The 21,391-nt window shown below is 44.1% G+C and overlaps 1 protein-coding gene across 27 annotated transcripts in view; it reads left to right on the top strand.

Moving 5' to 3' along the window:
• LOC147029197 (CLIP-associating protein 1-A-like) overlaps window positions 1-21,391 on the top strand; it is a 203,338-nt gene that overhangs the window by 45,251 nt on the left and 136,696 nt on the right. For 23 of the 27 annotated variants that reach the window (XM_085880112.1, XM_085880114.1, XM_085880109.1 and 20 more), the window contains 2 exons: window positions 1,914-2,011; window positions 10,097-10,161. In XM_085880112.1, coding sequence (XP_085736238.1) covers window positions 1,914-2,011; window positions 10,097-10,161 — 163 coding nt within the window. Of the gene's footprint in view, window positions 1-1,913; window positions 2,012-10,096; window positions 10,162-10,674; window positions 10,694-10,764; window positions 10,955-21,391 lie in introns of those variants that run through there. The other 4 variants (XM_085880139.1, XM_085880135.1, XM_085880138.1 and 1 more) reach the window with 2 other exon arrangements.

The raw sequence follows: 21,391 nt of genomic DNA, 5'->3' as shown, positions 1-21,391 counted from the left end.
ACAGATTTGGATGAAGCAGTCGTGGTTTCGGAATGCTGTTCGGTAATTGTTTGAGAAATTAATTATTTTATGATTATTATTATTTTTTAATTATGCAATTAATCAGTTGTTGTGCACCACTCCCTCACAATTCTGACTCCCTCACAATTCTGACTCCTTGTTCTGTAAGGCGGCATCGCCGGGTGCCGAAAGCACCCCAGCGATGTCGTGCGCTCAAGGATTTATTTATTTATTTGGCATGGGGGTGGTGTACGTTGAATGTATCACAACTTGTTGGATTTCTCTTTCATCAATGTGGATGAAACAGCCGACGTGTGGCCCCTCTCCCTGTCCAGGCTTGAGTTCCTCAAGGCAGCGTTCTGGGCCCTGTTCTTTTTCTGGTTTTCATCAATGATCTCTCTGACTCTCTGGAAGATCCTCTATATCTCTTTGCTGATGACTCCACCCTCTACTACACCATCTGTCATCCCTTAGACCGGCAAGCCGCAGCTTCTTCACTCTCTGCAGATCTTGGTAAAAATCACAAACTGGTCCAACATGTGGAACATGTCTTTCAATCCTGACAAATCTCACACTCTCACTTCGTCTCTCCGAAAGGACTGTCTGGAATCCCCCCTACTTTCTCAACAATTCTCTTGAAGAAGTCCTTTCATTCAAGCTTCTGGGTCTCACTATCTGCCTTGACCTTTCCTGGGAAAGCCACATTTACAATCTGGCCTCCAAAGCCAGTCACCGACTGGGAATCCTCCGTCGTGCAAAGTCCTTCCTCGGCCCACCTGAGCTCCTGACCACACACAAAGCTTTTGTCCACAGCCTTATGGAGTACTCCTCTCCCCTCTCGGCTGGTGCTCCTGCCTCTCACCTTTCTGAGCTTCACGCTGTGGAAACCAAGGCATTTCAGATCATTGGTATCTCCTACGATGAGGCTGAGTGTTTGGGTCTCTCACTCCCTCACTGCAGGCAGGTCAGTGGTCTTTGTGTTCTGCTGTCTCCTCTCCGGCCTCGCCCTCCTTGCGCTGTCTGCTATATGTCCCCCCCCCCATATTTCCTCAGGGTGCACAGGGTCTGCCAGGATCCCCATTCTGATAAAACTACCAAAATCAAGAATCATTACTCACCTTCACTCTTTCATTCCTCTTTTTCCCCACCTCTGGAACAAACTCCCACACTCTCTTCAATCCCATTCTTCCCTCCAGTCTTCAAAGCAGCTGTTCACCACCACCTCTTATCGTCCCCCATCCAAATCCTTGATCTTTTCTCACCCCGTTAATCCACCCCAAACCCACCTCCTTCAAATTCCCTGCTTTCCTTTCTGAAAGTCCCTGTAATGTCCATCTTCTATTCCCCATGTTCCCTGTCCCATGCCTCTCCCTTCCATGTGTCTCTTCCATGATCTCCTAATGTGTCTGTTCCCCACTGTTTTGTCATTCTTGCTCCCCTTGTTGTATGTTCTGTGTGTTCGCTGTCATGTGACCCTCGACAATGCATACAAAAAAACAAAATCGTCAAATGTCAAATTCTCCTGGTAATGGAAATTTTAATTGGTTTTGACAAAAAGGATATCATTATTCGTATATTTCGGATTTTATTTGTTTATACCATGATGTGAAGTGAGAAGGAGGTACTTTGTTTGATGGAAAAGTTGGTGGTGAGGTACTGAGGGTGTGGGTGGGGGGGGTCACGTGAAGGGGGGCACGTGAGGCGGGGGACGGGGGCATGTGAGCAGTGCGTTAATATGTTTTGGGAAAAAAGCAAATGCTGTAAAATTGTATGAATGATTAATTTAGAAAGCCTAACTCAGTCCGGCTCTGCCTGATCGCACAGCCTTTTGTAAGTGAGAGGAGAGTGTTTGTGCGGAGGGTTGATACGTTATTGAAGATCTCGACGTCATCCATGATTATTGTTGCCTTCAGGTGCGGGATGCCGCAATGGTTACGCTCACTGAAGTGTACCGTCACATTGGGGAGAGAGTAAGGGCCGACCTCACCCGGAAAGGCCTCCCACAAGCAAGGTGAGAGATGACATTGAACAAGTTGAATATTGTCATCGTATGGACCTTGTGTTTCCGATTTAGTGGCTCTTGATCCTCGATAAATTTTGCTCGGTTTTGTTTGAATTGTGACGTTGATAATAACGTATTTCCTGGTCGCATTCGGTGCAGTCATGTGATGTTGTGCAAACTGTAGTTTGTTGGCAAATATTAAGCTCTTTTATTGACAATGATTAAACAAAAACCATGCCGTAAAGAAGATTCGTTCAATGTGTAATTTGACTTCAAGAATTTGTAATTTATTTAAATAATTGGTAAATGTTGTTGTCGCCGAAGGAGTAATATTGTTGTGGGGACGGGTCTCGGTGGCGAGCGCGACTGCTCGGGGGAGCAGTAGAGTCAGCTCCACCGAACACACCGGAATTTAGGTCGTCCCTTTCAGATAAATCTGAAAGGTCATGGGTTCCTTATCGGACCGAAGATCGCCAATAGGTCGACCACGTGGGGTAGGGTTAATTGCCAATTTCAATATACCTAAATACCTACGCAGTCTAACTACCGGGGAACCACACCCACGGCCGACTCTGTCCGATCCGAGTCGCAGGTAACGACTCGGATCCGGTGTAACCGAGCGGAGTTACCAGAGCCGCGCCGGACCAAATGAACAATTTACCCTCGCTATCTCTCAATTTTTCTGCCGTTTCAGTGGTGACCGAAAATTTGTTCTGGCTTCACGAGCTTCAATTTTCTCTTCCAAACCGTCCTCAGGTCAGGTCAGGTCAGGTATGGGAGCATGCGCCGGAGCTGCGTCCACTTTCTGCCGATACTCCAGGGGCCTACGTCTGGCCATCCCTCAGGAAAATGCCTGGCCCATCCCCATCCCCATCTCATTGAGATGCTGACCAACCTGCTGCACCACGAGGCAAGTGGTTGGCCCATTGGCCTCCTGCACTCATGAGGCTTCCTCACTAAGAGAATCTGATGAGCAGGATCAGCATCAGGGAAATGAGCCACAAGTCCATACAGCCGCAGCTGATGCTCACAGACTATGCAGGTAGCAAATATCATTTGAGTCTCTCTTAGCAACTGCTTGTTGGACACAAAATCCAACCAGCGATACCCATGGATTCTCGGAAGAGACCTGGTATCAAAGGAATTTAGTCTCACGTCGGCAGAGCAAGACCGGAAGCACCAAGGACTTGAAGACTCAGACTTTCGTCGTCCTGCACAGGTACCGACAGTGCCACACCCGATGATCCAGTGAATCCATTACTTCGCAGGCCCAACCCAGATGTTTATTTACTTCTGACTCTCACCCAACAGAGACATGAATATCACTGCCGAGGTAAGTGAATCTCTCCGTGACCTGAACATCCTCACCACAAACAGGTACAGACAAGACAGCAACATTAAAGATGTCGTTGAAAGCCTGGATCTTAGTTTTGACCCAGGAAACCCGTAATCCCAGCGGCTCTGACTACTCATTCAGCACCTCAAAGGCTCCCAAAAAGATATCCAGAGTCTCCGCAAAGATGACTGCATCATCTGCTAAATCAAGGTCAGAGACCTTGACATTCCCAAATGATGCACCACAGCTTGATCTCTCGGACATCCTCCCCAGAATCCAGTCCATGCAAGTGCTGAAAAGTGTGGGGGCCAGTACACACCCCTGACGAACTCCAGTAACAACTGGAAATAAGTCTGAGATGGCACCACCACATCTCACAGCATTCTCAGTACCAGAGTAGAGTTCAGACATCAGATCGATCAGTTTTGGTGGCACCACACGAAGACAAAGAATCCTCCAGAGGGCATCCCGATTCACCGAATCGAACGCTTTACAGAGATCAACATAGGCTGCAAGCAGCCCCTGCCAAAACTCTCGTCTACATTCGGTGAGGACCCAAAGAGCAAGGATACGGTCAATCGTTGACCTCTTTGGTGTAAAGCCTGACTGCTTTGTGCACTGGTGCTCAAGCAGATTGTGGCGACCCCATCACAAATTATCTGAGCAATGACCTTGCCCGGCATCGAGAGCAGCGTCACCCCTCGGTAGTTGTTGCAGTCCTGGCGATCACCCTTCCCTTTCCAGAGAGGGACAGCAATTTCTTTCATTGGTTGGGATGATGCCTGTGTTTCCACAAACAAACAAAAGGTGGATCACAGTGGATTGGAGGGGCAGCACTAGGGATAGTAACATTCCTGACATCCAACTCAACAGCTGGTGGATCAGCCTGGTACAGCTGTTTAAAGTAACCGGCCCAGCGGGCCTTCACTTCGGACTCCTCTGTCAAGAGCCCACCACCCTCTGCTCTATCTGTAGTAAACCATGGGATGGGCTTGGAGGAACGCAATGCGTGAATTCCCCTGAAAGCAGGCCAAGAATCACGTCATCACAGGTGATGCTCTACCCCCTCACAGATTCCTCACACATCTGCCTCCTTGTCCACCCTCAGTGCACGTGCAGTTTTTCGCCTCAACTCCTTGAACAGCTCAGCTCTGCGATTAAGCCTGGCCCTGCGACTCTGGTCAATGGTATCCAGTCTCTCTTGAGAGACAAAATTCTTCTTCGCCCTTCAGTGAGTTCCAAGATATCCACAGACAACATGAAGGATGATGATCTTGAAGGCACTCCACAACTCTTCAAGATTCCTGAAAGCACCCTGACCCCCAAATCCCCACTCAGCCTGTTCGCAATCTCCTCAGCTGCCCCCTCATCCTTGAGCTTGCGAACATCCAGCCTCGGCTGGGATGGTACCATTCTCCCAGATTTAAGCTGTGACTTTGGAGTTGTTACCACAAGCCTGTGGTCGGTTTTGAGGAACTGAGCACTCCAGTCGACCCTGCAGTTCTGGATCATCCTCCAGCGACCACCAACGAGCACATGGTCAGTCTCCTTTGCCACACCGCCAGCGTTGGAACACCTAGTCCAGCGATGAGCTTGTGGGCGTTGAAACCATGAACCAGCCACCCTAAGTCCATGACTTCTTGCAAAGTGAAGGAACTTGGTGTGATTCAGGTTCACAGTTCCAGACCCAAGGGGACCAACACATGTCTAATAACCATCCCGATCAGTTCCAGTCGATGCAATGAAATCCCCCAAGACTAGAAGAGTGTCTCACCTGGGGCACTAATCAACCACAGACTTAAGCGTGGCATGGAATGCGTCCTTCACGGTGAGATCACTTGCCTCAGTCAGTGCATAAACGGAGACCAGGGAAATGACACCCAAGGAGTGACGAATCCTTAATCTCATAATACGCTCGTTGACCGGTGTTACCTCAATTATCATTGGAGTCAGCTTATTGGACACAACAACAGCAACTCCTTGGGCATGGTAACCACCCGCCATGATCTCGCCACTATCTGGTCTCCGAACCTCAGAGAGTGCTGTGGTACTGATGTTCAAAGCTCCAATTCCATAAACACACATTAACTTTCACTGACTTCCTCCACTCTCATTGCCAACTTGTGGCTCTCAACAAAATCCTTCTTCTCCTCTTGCTTTCAAGGCTGGAGTACCCCAAGACAATGTTCTTGGGCCCCATCCTATTCATAATCTTCATCAATGATCTCTCTGACTCAGGAAAAATCCTCTTTATCTATTTGCTGATGACCCCACACTCTGCTGTGACATCTCTCATCTCTCTGACAGACAGACAGAAGCCTCTTCCCTATTCTCAGACCTGGATAGAATCACAAGATGGTGAAACATTTGGAATATGTCTTTCAATCCTGACAAATTTCACATTCTCACCATCTCTCTCTCCGATAGCAATGTCCCGCAAACCCTCCTGTCTACTTCCTCAACAACCGTCTCAAAGAGGTTCAGTCATTCCAACTCTTTGGTCTCACTCTCAGCCATTATCTGCCTTGGGCAAACCACATTTCAAAATTGCTCTCCAAAGCCAGATGCCGACTGGGCATCCTCTGTCGTGCAAAGTCCTTCCTTGGCACAGCTGAGGTCCTATTCAGCTGCAAGGCTTTTGGCTGCAGCTTGCTGGAGTACTATTCTCCCCTCTGGTCTGACGCCTCTGCATCACACCTTGCTCAGCTCGATGCCTTGGAAACCAAGGCCATCAACATCAGTGGAATCTCTTGCAATGAAGCTGAGTCTATGGGCCTATCACTTCGCCATCACTGATAGGTCGGTGATCTCTGTCTTTTTCCGCCTCCTTTCTGGTCTTGCACCCTCTGCACGCTCCATGCTTTGTCTGCCCCCAGGTATCTGCAGGACGCACATGGTCCACCATCATCCCCTCCTCGTGAAACTGTCAACGGCCCACTTATCTGCCGGAAGGAGGGAGAGAAAGGACAAACTTGATGCACAACACGCTGATGGGGACCTCCGCCAAATGACCTTCTCAAGCAGCCCCTCATTCTACCTCACCTGGCACTAGCCCATTGGACAGGAAGGACAGATTACGATGTCCTTAAACTAACTAACCACCATCAATGACTGGTGGTGTGATGGAATGGCATTTGATCGGATGGGACTGTGATGCAACAAAACAGCGACAACAACAATCACAATCACAATCGCATGGCTGGTGGGCTTGAAGCGCTGACCACTAGAATGCCATGACTTTAGATGCTATGGCGATGGTTTTGATTTTAAAAAAGCACTTTTTATTGGCCCGAATGGAATAAATGGTGCAGTTGCAAGTAAATTTATCTGCTGTGAGCACAATCGAAAGAACCAATGATTCAAAAACTATGAAACTCCCTGCGCAATGATGGGGGAATATCTTCAAACCTTGCCCAGATTCTGAAGTTCCGACATCCAAAATTTTGGGTCACGAGGTGCAATGGTTCGGCCGTGAGAGAATAACGTACAAACGCACAACTCCTGAAATATTTATATCGATCAAATCCTAGACACAGCTGGGGATAATTTATTAGGTGAGAGCTGATTGGTTGTTCCCTCCGATTATAGGTGAGAGTCGTGATTGGCCCTTCGATGTTTGTATCTTGAACGTGATCGGAATTGCACGTGGTACGTGTTTGGAAGCCTCTGCGGTGCAAGTTTCTGTCCAAGCTGTCGCTGATGACTTGCTAATAAACGACGAAACCGGTCCGGCGGCTGAGGGGACGGGACATGTTGCATTGGGATTCTCATGTATGTACTACTTGTCAATGTCTACATTTGTGGAGGAATCCGGGTGGAGTTTGACACATCAAAGGGCTTACCTTCTTCAGCTTTTCTTGGTTGCTTTATGCAGCTTTGGCTACAAAAGGGCAGGGGGCAGTCGAAGCAGTATATTCTGTCTCGCATGTTAAGCATAGAAGGATTAACCCCACACTGTACCAAGTGCGAAGGCGACGAGAACAAGACAGTCAGATTTTGGTTAAGGTCTGGATGCAAGAAGGCATGCGGGTAGGGTTTGAAATACGACCAAAATCTAGCACCGATTCGGTTTTGTTTGAGGTCCTGATGTAAACTGATCACCCTGGTGGAGGTATGCACTCTACCGAGTGCCGTTTTAGTGTTGAAATGTTTTTTTTTGTTTTTTATATAGCTTATCTGGAATGTAAATTCCAGATAAGGTGTTGTTAACGTGCGCCGTCCATCCTTCCGTCCGTCTCCTTTTTCGGCTTCTCCGGCCAAACGGCTGGGCCAATCCGAATGAAATTTTGCAGCGACGTTCCTCTCCTGACTGGGAACAGGTATTGCAAACCCCGATCCGGTCACATGACTTCAAGTATGTCAAAATGGCCAACTTCGTAAATTTCTTCAAAATTCTTATTCTCCAGGCCCACCAGTCAGAATGCTCCCAAATTTGGGTTACAACATTAGGCCAGGGCAGCGATGTCAAATTGTGAAGGTCATGCCGATCACGTGACCGGAAGTGTGTCAAAATCGTCCACTCGGTCAATTTTTGGGAAAATTGCATCAATTCCTTCGAAATTCTCCTTCTTCAGGTCCACCGGTCAGAATGCGACCAAATTTGGGTTACAACATCAGGCCAGGGCAGAGATGTTAAATTGCCAAAGTCATTCCGATCACTTGACCGGAAGTGTGTCAAAATGGCTGACTGTCAATTTTTCGCGCAAGTCCCTTCACAAACCTTCTTCTCCAGACCCACCGGTCCGAATGCTACCAAATTTGGGTTACACCATCAGGATATGGTCCCAATGCGAAATTGCGGAGGCCATTCTGATCGCGTGACCAGAAGTTTGTCAAAATGGCGGTTGTGCAAATTCCTTCCAAAATCATCTTCTCCTGATCCAACAGTCAGAATGCCACCCAATTTGGGTTATACCATCAGGATATGGTCCTAATGCCAAATTGTGGAGGCCATTCTGATCATGTGACCGGAAGTTTGTCAAAATGGCGGTTGTGCAAATTCCTTCCAAAATCATCTTCTCCTGATCCACCAGTCAGAATGCCACCAAATTTGGGTTGCACAATCAGGATAGGGTGCTAATGCGAAATTGTGGAAGCCATGCTGATCACATGACCGGAAGTTCATCAAAATGGCGGTCATGCAATTTCCTTCCGAAATCTCTTCTCGACCCACTTGTCAGAATGCTGACAAATTTTGGTTGCAACATTATGGTAGTGTACGGATGTTAATCATACTGTGTAAGTCTTGTGGATCACGTGATCAGAAGTCTGTCAAAATGGCCGACTTGGTCAACTTTTGGGAAAATCGCATGAATTCCTTATATAATCTTCTTCTCCAGACCCACCCGTCAGAATGCCACTAAATTTGGGTGACAACATTAGGACAGGGTTGTGACGTTAAATTGCAGAGGTCATGCCGATCACATGACCGGAAACGTGTCAAAATGGCGGACTTAGTAAAAAAAAATTGAAAATTGCATAAATTCCTTCAAAAGTCTTCCTCACCAGACCCACCAATCAGAATTCTCCCAAATTTGGGTTACAGCCTTAGGCCAGGGCCCAGATAAGCTACAGGTGCAGTGGTACGATTAATTAATTAAATTTTACAATGTAAAATTGGTTCATATTTGTTGCAGTATCGAGCATTGTGGGCTTGACCAATCATACATTTAAAGGGTTTGATCTCAGAGGCCTTGCATGAAAATGAAATCTTATTTTCAACTGACACAATGGCACGACCAGACAGTCAAACGCCACCACTGCTGCCACCACTCAATTTGATTGCATGTCAAGCGACAACGGAGGCGTCCATGGCTGCGTTCAGCCGTATATACTGATACTTCTTGTTTCATCCAACATGGCCCATAATATATCAACCCTCAATGTAGAAATGTGTGAGCGGACCGAAGTAGGTTACTTTCCTCGAGAAATAAAGCAATCGGGCAGGCCCTGTCCTCAATTGCAGGACTGCCTTCTCGGTCGAGATTGTGCCTCGAGTGTATATGGCTGGAGACGTTAAGGAAGCAGGGGAACGTGAGTATTTTACCAACCGTCCTCGTTTACAATGATTGTAACCTCACTGCGCTTGCCAATGTCAGAACTGGCCTTTGCTGCATTGATAATATACGACGACCAGCATTTGTGGTTGTGTGTGTGAAATTTATTGTTTTTACCGGCCGATGTTTTCAAGATAGTCTTTGAGCATGAAATATCTTCGATGTGCCTTTGAGCTTCAGTTGTGGTTTTCGTTTCATTTTGACGCGCAACAGAGAACGCGTCCCTCATCGTTGGGCCGCTGCATGTGACGCGATGGTCGCATTAAATCACAAAAAGGGTCCTCCGTCTGTGTGAAATGCACAGGTTGATGTTTCTCAAATGGCATCGGATGATCGTTTTCGGGTAAATATGCAAATGAGCACTTGTGATGAGCACCCTGACATTTCCATGGGAATGATTTCCTTCTGACTCGGATTTCATTCCCCAACGCCGTGCTCGTTCACGTCGCCGCAGGTTGCATTGCTCTTTTTTTTTTTTTTTTCTCTCAGAGGCAGGTGTGCACGCATGTTATTTCGATGCCCGGTCTCACGCGCACGATCGTCCGGTCATAACCGAACTGCGAGAAGGGTTGCGACCATCGGGCATGCTTGCTTCTTCACGCGCTTCCCTCCCCACATGTCCCCTGCTCTTATCCCACCCTCGCACCCACCGTCGCTGCAACATTGCTCGTGACAGGCTTGTATGCTATGTTTCGCCCACAGGTTGGCTGCGGTCTTGGCCAGGTTTGACGAGGTCTTGCATTCGGGGCACATGATTGCTGGGGAAGGTGAGTTGAACGGTCATGTGCTGAGGGTGTCGGAAGGCATTCTCGTATGGTGGCTGCTGTGTTCTGATGGGAGTCGTGGTTCTATCAAAGCCTTGCTGTTGATCTCGTTTCAACGACCATTTCTGTGTTATTGGACGATTGGACCATGAATGACCGGCTGACCCGTGTTTCTCTTTGACGACTGCTGCGTGGTTGATTTATCTGCCATGATGTGTCGTTTTCATGTCGATCGGTGTCATCGTTAAATGTTCATCTGCATTTTGTGAGAGCAGCCTCTTGGTTGGCTCTGAGCCGCTTCAGCTTCTTCTGCAACAAAAGCTTTTCGTTCGCCCGTCTTTGAAAGGCTCCATTGGCTTGGAAGGTTACGGACCCAGTGTCTTTCAGGCAGAGGGACTTTTAAGCTGATAGGGCGATGGATGCAGCAATATTTTTTAGGTGAACGTGCGTTGGGGTATTTTGGAGGGAAGAGGGGTGTGGATGCATTGCGGATGCGGTTGTCGGAGCCGGTAAATGACGGAGCCTGTCGGAGCTGGTAAATGACGTGGTGGTGGTGTTGGCTACACGACTCCGTAGAAAGGCAGTGCATACGTGTGCTGATACTTATGGCAATGATTAAATGATTGGTGTGTGCGTGCGTGTGTGCGTGTGCGCGGGCGTGCGCATCACCTCTCCTTCTGTTAACGTTCAGGAAGCATAAGCAGTGTGACAGTTGGTTCCTCTCTTTCACTTCGAAGGCCCAGCTTTGAACCCTGAGTCTGCATAAGCCTTGTGCGCGTCATGGCGTTCGGCCAAGGTCAGTCTGTGTGGACATTCACCAGTGGATGGACATGCTGTGTTGGGTTGTACATTCCTGTTGTTGCTTCATCGTGTTGATACTGTTGATGCATTTATTACTTTGTGACATTTACATCAGGTGTTGAGACAAAACAACAACATAAACTCTCTGTAAATTAACCAGTCACTGAACTGATACCTCAAAGGTTGTGGTGATAACTGACCGGTCACAAAGTGATGCCTGAACTGATTTACTTTGAGTTGATTGAATTCGTGTTTTATTTACTCATTACTTCCTCCACCGAAGGGGTTATGTTTTCACCCCTCAGTCTGTTTTTTTTTGTTTTGTTTTGTTTTGTTTTGTTTTGTTTTGTTGATGTAACTGGTGACCATTTGCAATAATAGGCAGCCAGTACATTTTAAGAGAGATTTTGTCTTTGGGTATAGATGGCTGCTGTCCCTTTTCAGCGCAGACCTGGATCTATGCTGCTATCGTTTTGTCACACACACCTTGGTCTACACTGCTTTCCTTTGATACCATAGACCTGGGTCCATGCTGCTGCTCTTTTGTGGCACAGACCTGGATCTCGGCTGCCGTCCTTTGGGAGTGCAGACCTGGATCGAGGCTGCCGTCTTTTGGGAGTGCAGACCTGGATCGAGGCTGCCGTCTTTTGGGAGTGCAGACCTGGATCGAGGCTGCCGTCTTTTGGGAGTGCAGACCTGGATCTCGGCTGCCGTCCTTTGGGAGTGCAGACCTGGATCTCGGCTGCCGTCCTTTGGGAGTGCAGACCTGGATCTCGGCTGCCGTCCTTTGGGAGTGCAGACCTGGATCGAGGCTGCCGTCCTTTGGGAGTGCAGACCTGGGTCTCGGCTGCCGTCCTTTGGGAGTGCGGACCTGGGTCTCGGCTGCCGTCCTTTGGGAGTGCGGACCTGGGTCTCGGCTGCCGTCCTTTGGGAGTGCAGACCTGGGTCTCGGCTGCCGTCTTTTGGGAGTGTAGACCTGGATCGAGGCTGCCGTCCTTTGGGAGTGCAGACCTGGATCGAGGCTGCCGTCCTTTGGGAGTGCAGACCTGGATCGAGGCTGCCGTCTTTTGGGAGTGCAGACCTGGATCTAGGCTGCCGTCTTTTGGGAGTGCAGACCTGGATCTCGGCTGCCGTCTTTGGGAGTGCAGACCTGGATCTCGGCTGCCGTCCTTTGGGAGTGCAGACCTGGATCTCGGCTGCCGTCCTTTGGGAGTGCAGACCTGGATCGAGGCTGCTGTCCTTTGGGAGTGCAGACCTGGGTCTAGGCTGCCGTCCTTTGGGAGTGCAGACCTGGGTCTCGGCTGCCGTCCTTTGGGAGTGCAGACCTGGATCAATGCTGCTGTCCTTTGGGAGTGCAGACCTGGGTCTCGGCTGCCGTCCTTTGGGAGTGCAGACCTGGGTCTCGGCTGCCGTCCTTTGGGAGTGCAGACCTGGATCTCGGCTGCTGCCCTTTGGCTGTGAAGCTGCTGGAGAAGAGGCAGAGGGTTTGCAGTCGTGGTATTTCCAGCAGAGCTGCAGAATGTTGCACCACGGCACATTTTCCTCAGTTGCACTCAGCATCGATTATTTACAGGCCATTGCATGTTGTCACCGGACTCCAAGCAATCCGAGAGGGTTTGTGAAATATTTAGGAGGGAAGCAGGAACCTTGTCAGAGAGCTTTGGGGGGTGGGAAGGGCGGGGGGGGGCAGTGTTGTGGAAAACATTTTTCATGATTTTATTTTTTGGATAACCTTTATTATTCATCAATTCTGTGTATGTATTTATTTATTTTAAATCGTTGCACTCATTGTTTTTGATGTGAGCGTGTTGTAATACTATGTGAGCACCATGTCGGTCGGTGGTTGTACGCGCTGTAACTGAATCCTCACACTTCACCTCCACGTGTTAATTTTGTTCCTTCACACATATCTGTGCCTTCTCTCGCTCATGGAGGCACAAGCAAGCCTAGTGTAGCATTCCTGTGGTCATGGCCCTCAAACCCCGTAGTTGTACGTTTTATAAGTATCACGTCATGAATGTTCTCATGGTGCGGACTTTGTATCACGTCCCCCTCTGAAGTGAAATCTGGCGTGCTCTTGTTTACCTGTCAACCACGCTAAAACCTGGTGGCCGTCACGGAACTTCTTTCTCAGGCCATGGTTAAACCTGGTGGCCATCTTGGCATGGTTCTTCCTTGTGCCGCCGTTAAACTCAGTGGCCGTCACAACGTGGTTCTTCCTCGTGCCACCGTTGCGGATGACGAACAATAGTGCAGAAAGACTGAGGGCCCAACCCAGGCTCATGTTTGTTTGCTTCTAATGTCACTCACCATTCATCGTGAGCACTTTCCTCATGCAGAGATTGTGTGGACTGTAGAGAATGTTTGTTTACCTTTGTTGTGTTATCAGCCTTGTTGTATGAATGTGTTTGTTTACCTTTGTTGTGTTATTGGCCTTGTTGTATGAATGTGTTTGTTTACCTTTGTTGTGTTATCAGCCTTGTTGTTTGAATGTGTTTGTTTACCTTTGTTGTGTTATCAGCCTTGTTGTTTGAATGCGTTTGTTTACCTTTGTTGTGTTATCAGCCTTGTTGTATGAATGTGTTTGTTTACCTTTGTTGTGTTATCAGCCTTGTTGTGTGAATGTGTTTGTTTCCCTTTGTTGTGTTATCAGCCTTGTTGTTTGAATGTGTTTGTTTACCTTTGTTGTGTTATCAGCCTTGTTGTATGAATGTGTTTGTTTACCTTTGTTGTGTTATTGGCCTTGTTGTATGAATGTGTTTGTTTACCTTTGTTGTGTTATTGGCCTTGTTGTTTGAATGCATTTGTTTACCTTTGTTGTGTTATCAGCCTTGTTGTTTGAATGTGTTTGTTTACCTTTGTTGTGTTATTGGCCTTGTTGTTTGAATGTGTTTGTTTACCTTTGTTGTGTTATCAGCCTTGTTGTGTGAATGTGTTTGTTTCCCTTTGTTGTGTTATCAGCCTTGTTGTTTGAATGCGTTTGTTTCCCTTTGTTGTGTTATCAGCCTTGTTGTTTGAATGTGTTTGTTTACCTTTGTTGTGTTATTGGCCTTGTTGTTTGAATGTGTTTGTTTACCTTTGTTGTGTTATCAGCCTTGTTGTTTGAATGCGTTTGTTTACCTTTGTTGTGTTATCAGCCTTGTTGTTTGAATGTGTTTGTTTACCTTTGTTGTGTTATTGGCCTTGTTGTTTGAATGTGTTTGTTTACCTTTGTTGTGTTATCAGCCTTGTTGTGTGAATGTGTTTGTTTACCTTTGTTGTGTTATCAGCCTTGTTTGAATGTGTTTGTTTACCTTTGTTGTGTTATCAGCCTTGTTGTATGAATGTGTTTGTTTACCTTTGTTGTGTTATTGGCCTTGTTGTTTGAATGTGTTTGTTTACCTTTGTTGTGTTATCAGCCTTGTTGTGTGAATGTGTTTGTTTACCTTTGTTGTGTTATCAGCCTTGTTGTATGAATGCGCTTGTTTACCTTTGTTGTGTTATCAGCCTTGTTGTATGAATGTGTTTGTTTACCTTTGTTGTGTTATCGGCCTTGTTGTATGAATGTGTTTTTTTACCTTTGTTGTGTTATTGGCCTTGTTGTTTGAATGCGTTTGTTTACCTTTGTTGTGTTATCAGCCTTGTTGTATGAATGCGTTTGTTTACCTTTGTTGTGTTATCAGCCTTGTTGTATGAATCTGTTTGTTTCCCTTTGTTGTGTTATCAGCCTTGTTGTTTGAATGCGTTTGTTTCCCTTTGTTGTGTTATCAGCCTTGTTGTTTGAATGCGTTTGTTTACCTTTGTTGTGTTATCAGCCTTGTTGTTTGAATGCGTTTGTTTACCTTTGTTGTGTTATCAGCCTTGTTGTTTGAATGTGTTTGTTTACCTTTGTTGTGTTATCAGCCTTGTTTGAATGCGTTTGTTTACCTTTGTTGTGTTATCAGCCTTGTTGTATGAATGTGTTTGTTTACCTTTGTTGTGTTATTGGCCTTGTTGTTTGAATGTGTTTGTTTACCTTTGTTGTGTTATCAGCCTTGTTGTGTGAATGTGTTTGTTTACCTTTGTTGTGTTATCAGCCTTGTTGTATGAATGCGCTTGTTTACCTTTGTTGTGTTATCAGCCTTGTTGTATGAATGTGTTTGTTTACCTTTGTTGTGTTATCGGCCTTGTTGTATGAATGTGTTTTTTTACCTTTGTTGTGTTATTGGCCTTGTTGTTTGAATGCGTTTGTTTACCTTTGTTGTGTTATCAGCCTTGTTGTATGAATGTGTTTGTTTACCTTTGTTGTGTTATCAGCCTTGTTGTATGAATGTGTTTGTTTACCTTTGTTGTGTTATTGGCCTTGTTGTTTGAATGTGTTTGTTTACCTTTGTTGTGTTATCAGCCTTGTTGTTTGAATGTGTTTGTTTACCTTTGTTGTGTTATTGGCCTTGTTGTGTGAATGTGTTTGTTTCCCTTTGTTGTGTTATCAGCCTTGTTGTTTGAATGTGTTTGTTTACCTTTGTTGTGTTATCAGCCTTGTTGTATGAATGTGTTTGTTTACCTTTTTTGTGTTATTGGCCTTGTTGTTTGAATGTGTTTGTTTACCTTTGTTGTGTTATCAGCCTTGTTGTTTGAATGCGTTTGTTTCCCTTTGTTGTGTTATCAGCCTTGTTGTTTGAATGTGTTTGTTTACCTTTGTTGTGTTATTGGCCTTGTTGTTTGAATGTGTTTGTTTACCTTTGTTGTGTTATCAGCCTTGTTGTTTGAATGTGTTTGTTTACCTTTGTTGTGTTATCAGCCTTGTTGTTTGAATGTGTTTGTTTACCTTTGTTGTGTTATTGGCCTTGTTGTATGAATGTGTTTGTTTACCTTTGTTGTGTTATTGGCCTTGTTGTATGAATGTGTTTGTTTACCTTTGTTGTGTTATTGGCCTTGTTGTATGAATGTGTTTGTTTACCTTTGTTGTGTTATTGGCCTTGTTGTATGAATGTGTTTGTTTACCTTTGTTGTGTTATTGGCCTTGTTGTGTGAATGTGTTTGTTTACCTTTGTTGTGTTATTGGCCTTGTTGTATGAATGTGTTTGTTTACCTTTGTTGTGTTATTGGCCTTGTTGTATGAATGTGTTTGTTTACCTTTGTTGTGTTATTGGCCTTGTTGTGTGAATGTGTTTGTTTACCTTTGTTCTGTTATTGGCCTTGTTGTATGAATGTGTTTGTTTACCTTTGTTGTGTTATCAGCCTTGTTGTGTGAATGTGTTTGTTTCCCTTTGTTGTGTTATCAGCCTTGTTGTTTGAATGCGTTTGTTTACCTTTGTTGTGTTATCAGCCTTGTTGTATGAATGCGTTTGTTTACCTTTGTTCTGTTATTGGCCTTGTTGTTTGAATGTGTTTGTTTACCTTTGTTGTGTTATCAGCCTTGTATGAATGTGTTTGTTTACCTTTGTTGTGTTATCGGCCTTGTTGTTTGAATGCGTTTGTTTACCTTTGTTCTGTTATTGGCCTTGTTGTTTGAATGCGTTTGTTTACCTTTGTTGTGTTATCAGCCTTGTTGTTTGAATGTGTTTGTTTACCTTTGTTGTGTTATCAGCCTTGTTGTATGAATGCGTTTGTTTACCTTTGTTCTGTTATTGGCCTTGTTGTTTGAATGTGTTTGTTTACCTTTGTTGTGTTATCAGCCTTGTTGTTTGAATGCGTTTGTTTACCTTTGTTGTGTTATCAGCCTTGTTGTATGAATGTGTTTGTTTACCTTTGTTGTGTTATTGGCCTTGTTGTTTGAATGCGTTTGTTTACCTTTGTTGTGTTATCAGCCTTGTTGTATGAATGTGTTTGTTTACCTTTGTTGTGTTATTGGCCTTGTTGTTTGAATGCTTTTGTTTACCTTTGTTGTGTTATTGGCCTTGTTGTTTGAATGTGTTTGTTTACCTTTGTTGTGTTATCAGCCTTGAATGAATGTGTTTGTTTACCTTTGTTGTGTTATCGGCCTTGTTGTTTGAATGCGTTTGTTTACCTTTGTTCTGTTATTGGCCTTGTTGTTTGAATGCGTTTGTTTACCTTTGTTGTGTTATCAGCCTTGTTGTTTGAATGTGTTTGTTTACCTTTGTTGTGTTATCAGCCTTGTTGTATGAATGCGTTTGTTTACCTTTGTTCTGTTATTGGCCTTGTTGTTTGAATGTGTTTGTTTACCTTTGTTGTGTTATCAGCCTTGTTGTTTGAATGCGTTTGTTTACCTTTGTTGTGTTATCAGCCTTGTTGTATGAATGTGTTTGTTTACCTTTGTTGTGTTATTGGCCTTGTTGTTTGAATGCGTTTGTTTACCTTTGTTGTGTTATCAGCCTTGTTGTATGAATGTGTTTGTTTACCTTTGTTGTGTTATTGGCCTTGTTGTTTGAATGCTTTTGTTTACCTTTGTTGTGTTATTGGCCTTGTTGTATGAATGCATTTGTTTACCTTTGTTTTGTTATCGGCCTTGTTGTTTGAATGCGTTTGTTTACCTTTGTTGTGTTATTGGCCTTGTTGTTTGAATGCGTTTGTTTACCTTTGTTGTGTTATCAACCTTGTTGTATGAATGCGTTTGTTTACCTTTGTTGTGTTATCAGCCTTGTTGTTTGAATGCATTTGTTTACCTTTGTTGTGTTATCAGCCTTGTTGTTTGAATGTGTTTGTTTACCTTTGTTGTGTTATCAACCTTGTTGTATGAATGCGTTTGTTTACCTTTGTTGTGTTATCAACCTTGTTGTTTGAATGTGTTTGTTTACCTTTGTTGTGTTATCAGCCTTGTTGTTTGAATGCGTTTGTTTACCTTTGTTGTGTTATCAGCCTTGCTGTTTGAATGTGTTTGTTTACCTTTGTTGTGTTATCAGCCTTGTTGTTTGAATGTGTTTGTTTACCTTTGTTGTGTTATCAGCCTTGTTGTATGAATGCGTTTGTTTACCTTTGTTGTGTTATCAGACTTGTTGTATGAATGTGTTTGTTTACCTTTGTTGTGTTATCAGCCTTGTTGTTTGAATGTGTTTGTTTACCTTTGTTGTGTTATCAGCCTTGTTGTATGAATGCGTTTGTTTACCTTTGTTGTGTTATCAGACTTGTATGAATGTGTTTGTTTACCTTTGTTGTGTTATCAGCCTTGTTGTTTGAATGTGTTTGTTTACCTTTGTTGTGTTATCGGCCTTGTTGTTTGAATGTGTTTGTTTACCTTTGTTGTGTTATCAGCCTTGTTGTATGAATGTGTTTGTTTACCTTTGTTGTGTTATTGGCCTTGTTGTTTGAATGTGTTTGTTTACCTTTGTTGTGTTATCAGCCTTGTTGTTTGAATGCGTTTGTTTACCTTTGTTGTGTTATCAGCCTTGTTGTTTGAATGCGTTTGTTTACCTTTGTTGTGTTATCAGCCTTGTTGTTTGAATGCGTTTGTTTACCTTTGTTGTGTTATCAGCCTTGTTGTATGAATGTGTTTGTTTACCTTTGTTGTGTTATCAGCCTTGTTGTTTGAATGTGTTTGTTTACCTTTGTTGTGTTATTGGCCTTGTTGTTTGAATGTGTTTGTTTACCTTTGTTGTGTTATCAGCCTTGTTGTTTGAATGTGTTTGTTTACCTTTGTTGTGTTATTGGCCTTGTTGTTTGAATGTGTTTGTTTACCTTTGTTGTGTTATCAGCCTTGTTGTATGAATGTTTGTTTACCTTTGTTGTGTTATTGGCCTTGTTGTTTGAATGCATTTGTTTACCTTTGTTGTGTTATCGGCCTTGTTGTTTGAATGCATTTGTTTACCTTTGTTGTGTTATTGGCCTTGTATGAATGCATTTGTTTACCTTTGTTTTGTTATCAGCCTTGTTGTTTGAATGCGTTTGTTTACCTTTGTTGTGTTATTGGCCTTGTTGTTTGAATGCGTTTGTTTACCTTTGTTGTGTTTTCAACCTTGTTGTATGAATGCGTTTGTTTACCTTTGTTGTGTTATCAGCCTTGTTGTTTGAATGCATTTGTTTACCTTTGTTGTGTTATCAGCCTTGTTGTTTGAATGTGTTTGTTTACCTTTGTTGTGTTATCAACCTTGTTGTTTGAATGTGTTTGTTTACCTTTGTTGTGTTATCAGCCTTGTTGTTTGAATGCGTTTGTTTACCTTTGTTGTGTTATCAGCCTTGTTGTTTGAATGTGTTTGTTTACCTTTGTTGTGTTATCAGCCTTGTTGTATGAATGTGTTTGTTTGCCTTTGTTGTGTTATTGGCCTTGTTGTTTGAATGCTTTTGTTTACCTTTGTTGTGTTATTGGCCTTGTTGTTTGAATGAATTTGTTTACCTTTGTTGTGTTATTGGCCTTGTTGTTTGAATGCGTTTGTTTACCTTTGTTTTGTTATCGGCCTTGTTGTTTGAATGCGTTTGTTTACCTTTGTTGTGTTATTGGCCTTGTTGTTTGAATGCGTTTGTTGACCTTTGTTGTGTTATCAACCTTGTTGTATGAATGCGTTTGTTTACCTTTGTTGTGTTATCAGCCTTGTTGTTTGAATGTGTTTGTTTACCTTTGTTGTGTTATCGGCCTTGTTGTATGAATGCGTTTGTTTACCTTTGTTGTGTTGTCAGACTTGTTGTATGAATGTGTTTGTTTACCTTTGTTGTGTTATCGGCCTTGTTGTTTGAATGTGTTTGTTTACCTTTGTTGTGTTATCAGCCTTGTTGTTTGAATGTGTTTGTTTACCTTTGTTGTGTTATCAGCCTTGTTGTGTGAATGTGTTTGTTTACCTTTGTTGTGTTATCGGCCTTGTTGTATGAATGTGTTTGTTTACCTTTGTTGTGTTATCGGCATTGTTGTTTGAATGTTTGAGCATGACCTACATGGCACGCCTTTTGTGGGCCTTTTAGTCCCATTGTACTTGTTTTTTCATTCGTCGTTGTGTTTTAAAATGGGTCGGGGTGGAGGTGGAAGTAGTTAACGAAACCCTGTTTCGATGGATGGTGACTCAACGCGCAGATGCTGCCAAATGGCAATAATTCAAAGCAATCAACATCAGGTCATTACATATAACTAGAACCCTTCTCTCATAATAGTGGATCTTAAACCTCATGCATCGTGTGTGTGTGTGTGTGTGTGTGTGTGTGTGTGTGTGTGTGTGTGTGTGTGTGTGTGTGTGTGTGTTATTGTTTTTTTCAAACCACATACTTTTGTTTAACCTTTATTGAACAGCCATTGCACCATAACTGAAACTCGAGCAGCAGAGATGATCGGTTATGGTTTAAGTGTTTATCATGTCCAAAGAACCTGTCGAGCACATCTAATAGTACAATTCATGTTTGGCACGAAAATGGTGTCAAACTCTGCGAAATGAAGGTATTACATGTAAAACCATTTGCACACAGTCAAGTTGGCCTTTATTTCGGCAAGTTAACTCGGCACGAGGCATGATCGACTCTGTGTACGGTTTTCAGAAGGTGGGAACGGAGTCCTCCCACGTCTCGAAGTACCCACCTCCGTTTCGGTAAGGGCGGTCACGAATCATGGACCAAGGTGTGAAATTTTGTTCTCAAAGTTTTGTTCCGAGGACTCTTTTGAGGATCATCACTGAGCCGCAGACAGCTTCCGACGGCAGTTTGCTTGTCGTAATATTCCCAGGGATGGTTTTTAATATCTCTGTGAAGTTGTTCTTCCTCATTTCTGTTGCTCAAAACTGCTCGTACAATTTTGGTTCTCTTCAGCTTCCAGGATCTGTTCACTTCATTTGTGAGATCTTGATATTTGGTGATTTTCTTGATTTCTGTATTGTTTCGGCCAAAATCGCTCTGCACTGAAACCGTTGTTCTTAAAAGCCGTTGATGTAGTGTCCTTCATCTTGGGCATCTATTACCTATTCCTTCTCCATCCCAGTTGAGCTGACCTCTTTTGAGCCATTTCAGTGATCCTTCTTTGTCTATCCACGTTCTGTCCATTTGTTCTTTTTTTTTTTTTCTTTTTTGTAAATACCTTTCTGCTCTTTTGTCTTTCTACCAATTGTCGGTGTGTATCTGTTGATATTTTGTTTTATATTTTTCTCTTTTTTTTTTGCCATCGTTGGACCTGTTTTCGTTGGGGTTTCAATGTCTTGTGTGGCATCGTCCGTTCGCACCTGTTTTTGGAAATTTATTTTTCAGTTGTGCTGCTGATTTTTTTTTTTTTTCATCGTTCGTTGCAAAGAGTTTTCGATCATCCATGTACATTATATGTGTCACCTTTTCTGTCTCTTCGGACGTTCTTCTATTGGCTGTTAGGGTGTATCGACGTTCTTGCTCGGCGATGAGGCTACTCGGTGGATCCAGAGCCAGGCAAAACAGGAGGGGTGAAAGGCTGCCACCTTGGAAGATCACACGATGTATTGTACATATAAACCACGTTTTCCCATTTTTATATCCTTTGTGGTTGCCATTCGATGTTTGATTCTTCCGGGTGAATTGGATACCTGCTTCGCCCTTGCATCCACGTTACTTCTCCCAAAAGGCTCAATTTTTACCAGGA

Source organism: Eptatretus burgeri, chromosome 4, assembly GCF_056783735.1.
Source record: "Eptatretus burgeri isolate ZD-2024b chromosome 4, Ebu_testis_v1, whole genome shotgun sequence".
Classification (NCBI taxonomy): domain Eukaryota; kingdom Metazoa; phylum Chordata; class Myxini; order Myxiniformes; family Myxinidae; genus Eptatretus; species Eptatretus burgeri.
The sequence above is the reverse complement of the archived record's forward strand: the minus strand, read 5'-3'. Positions and strand labels throughout refer to the sequence as shown.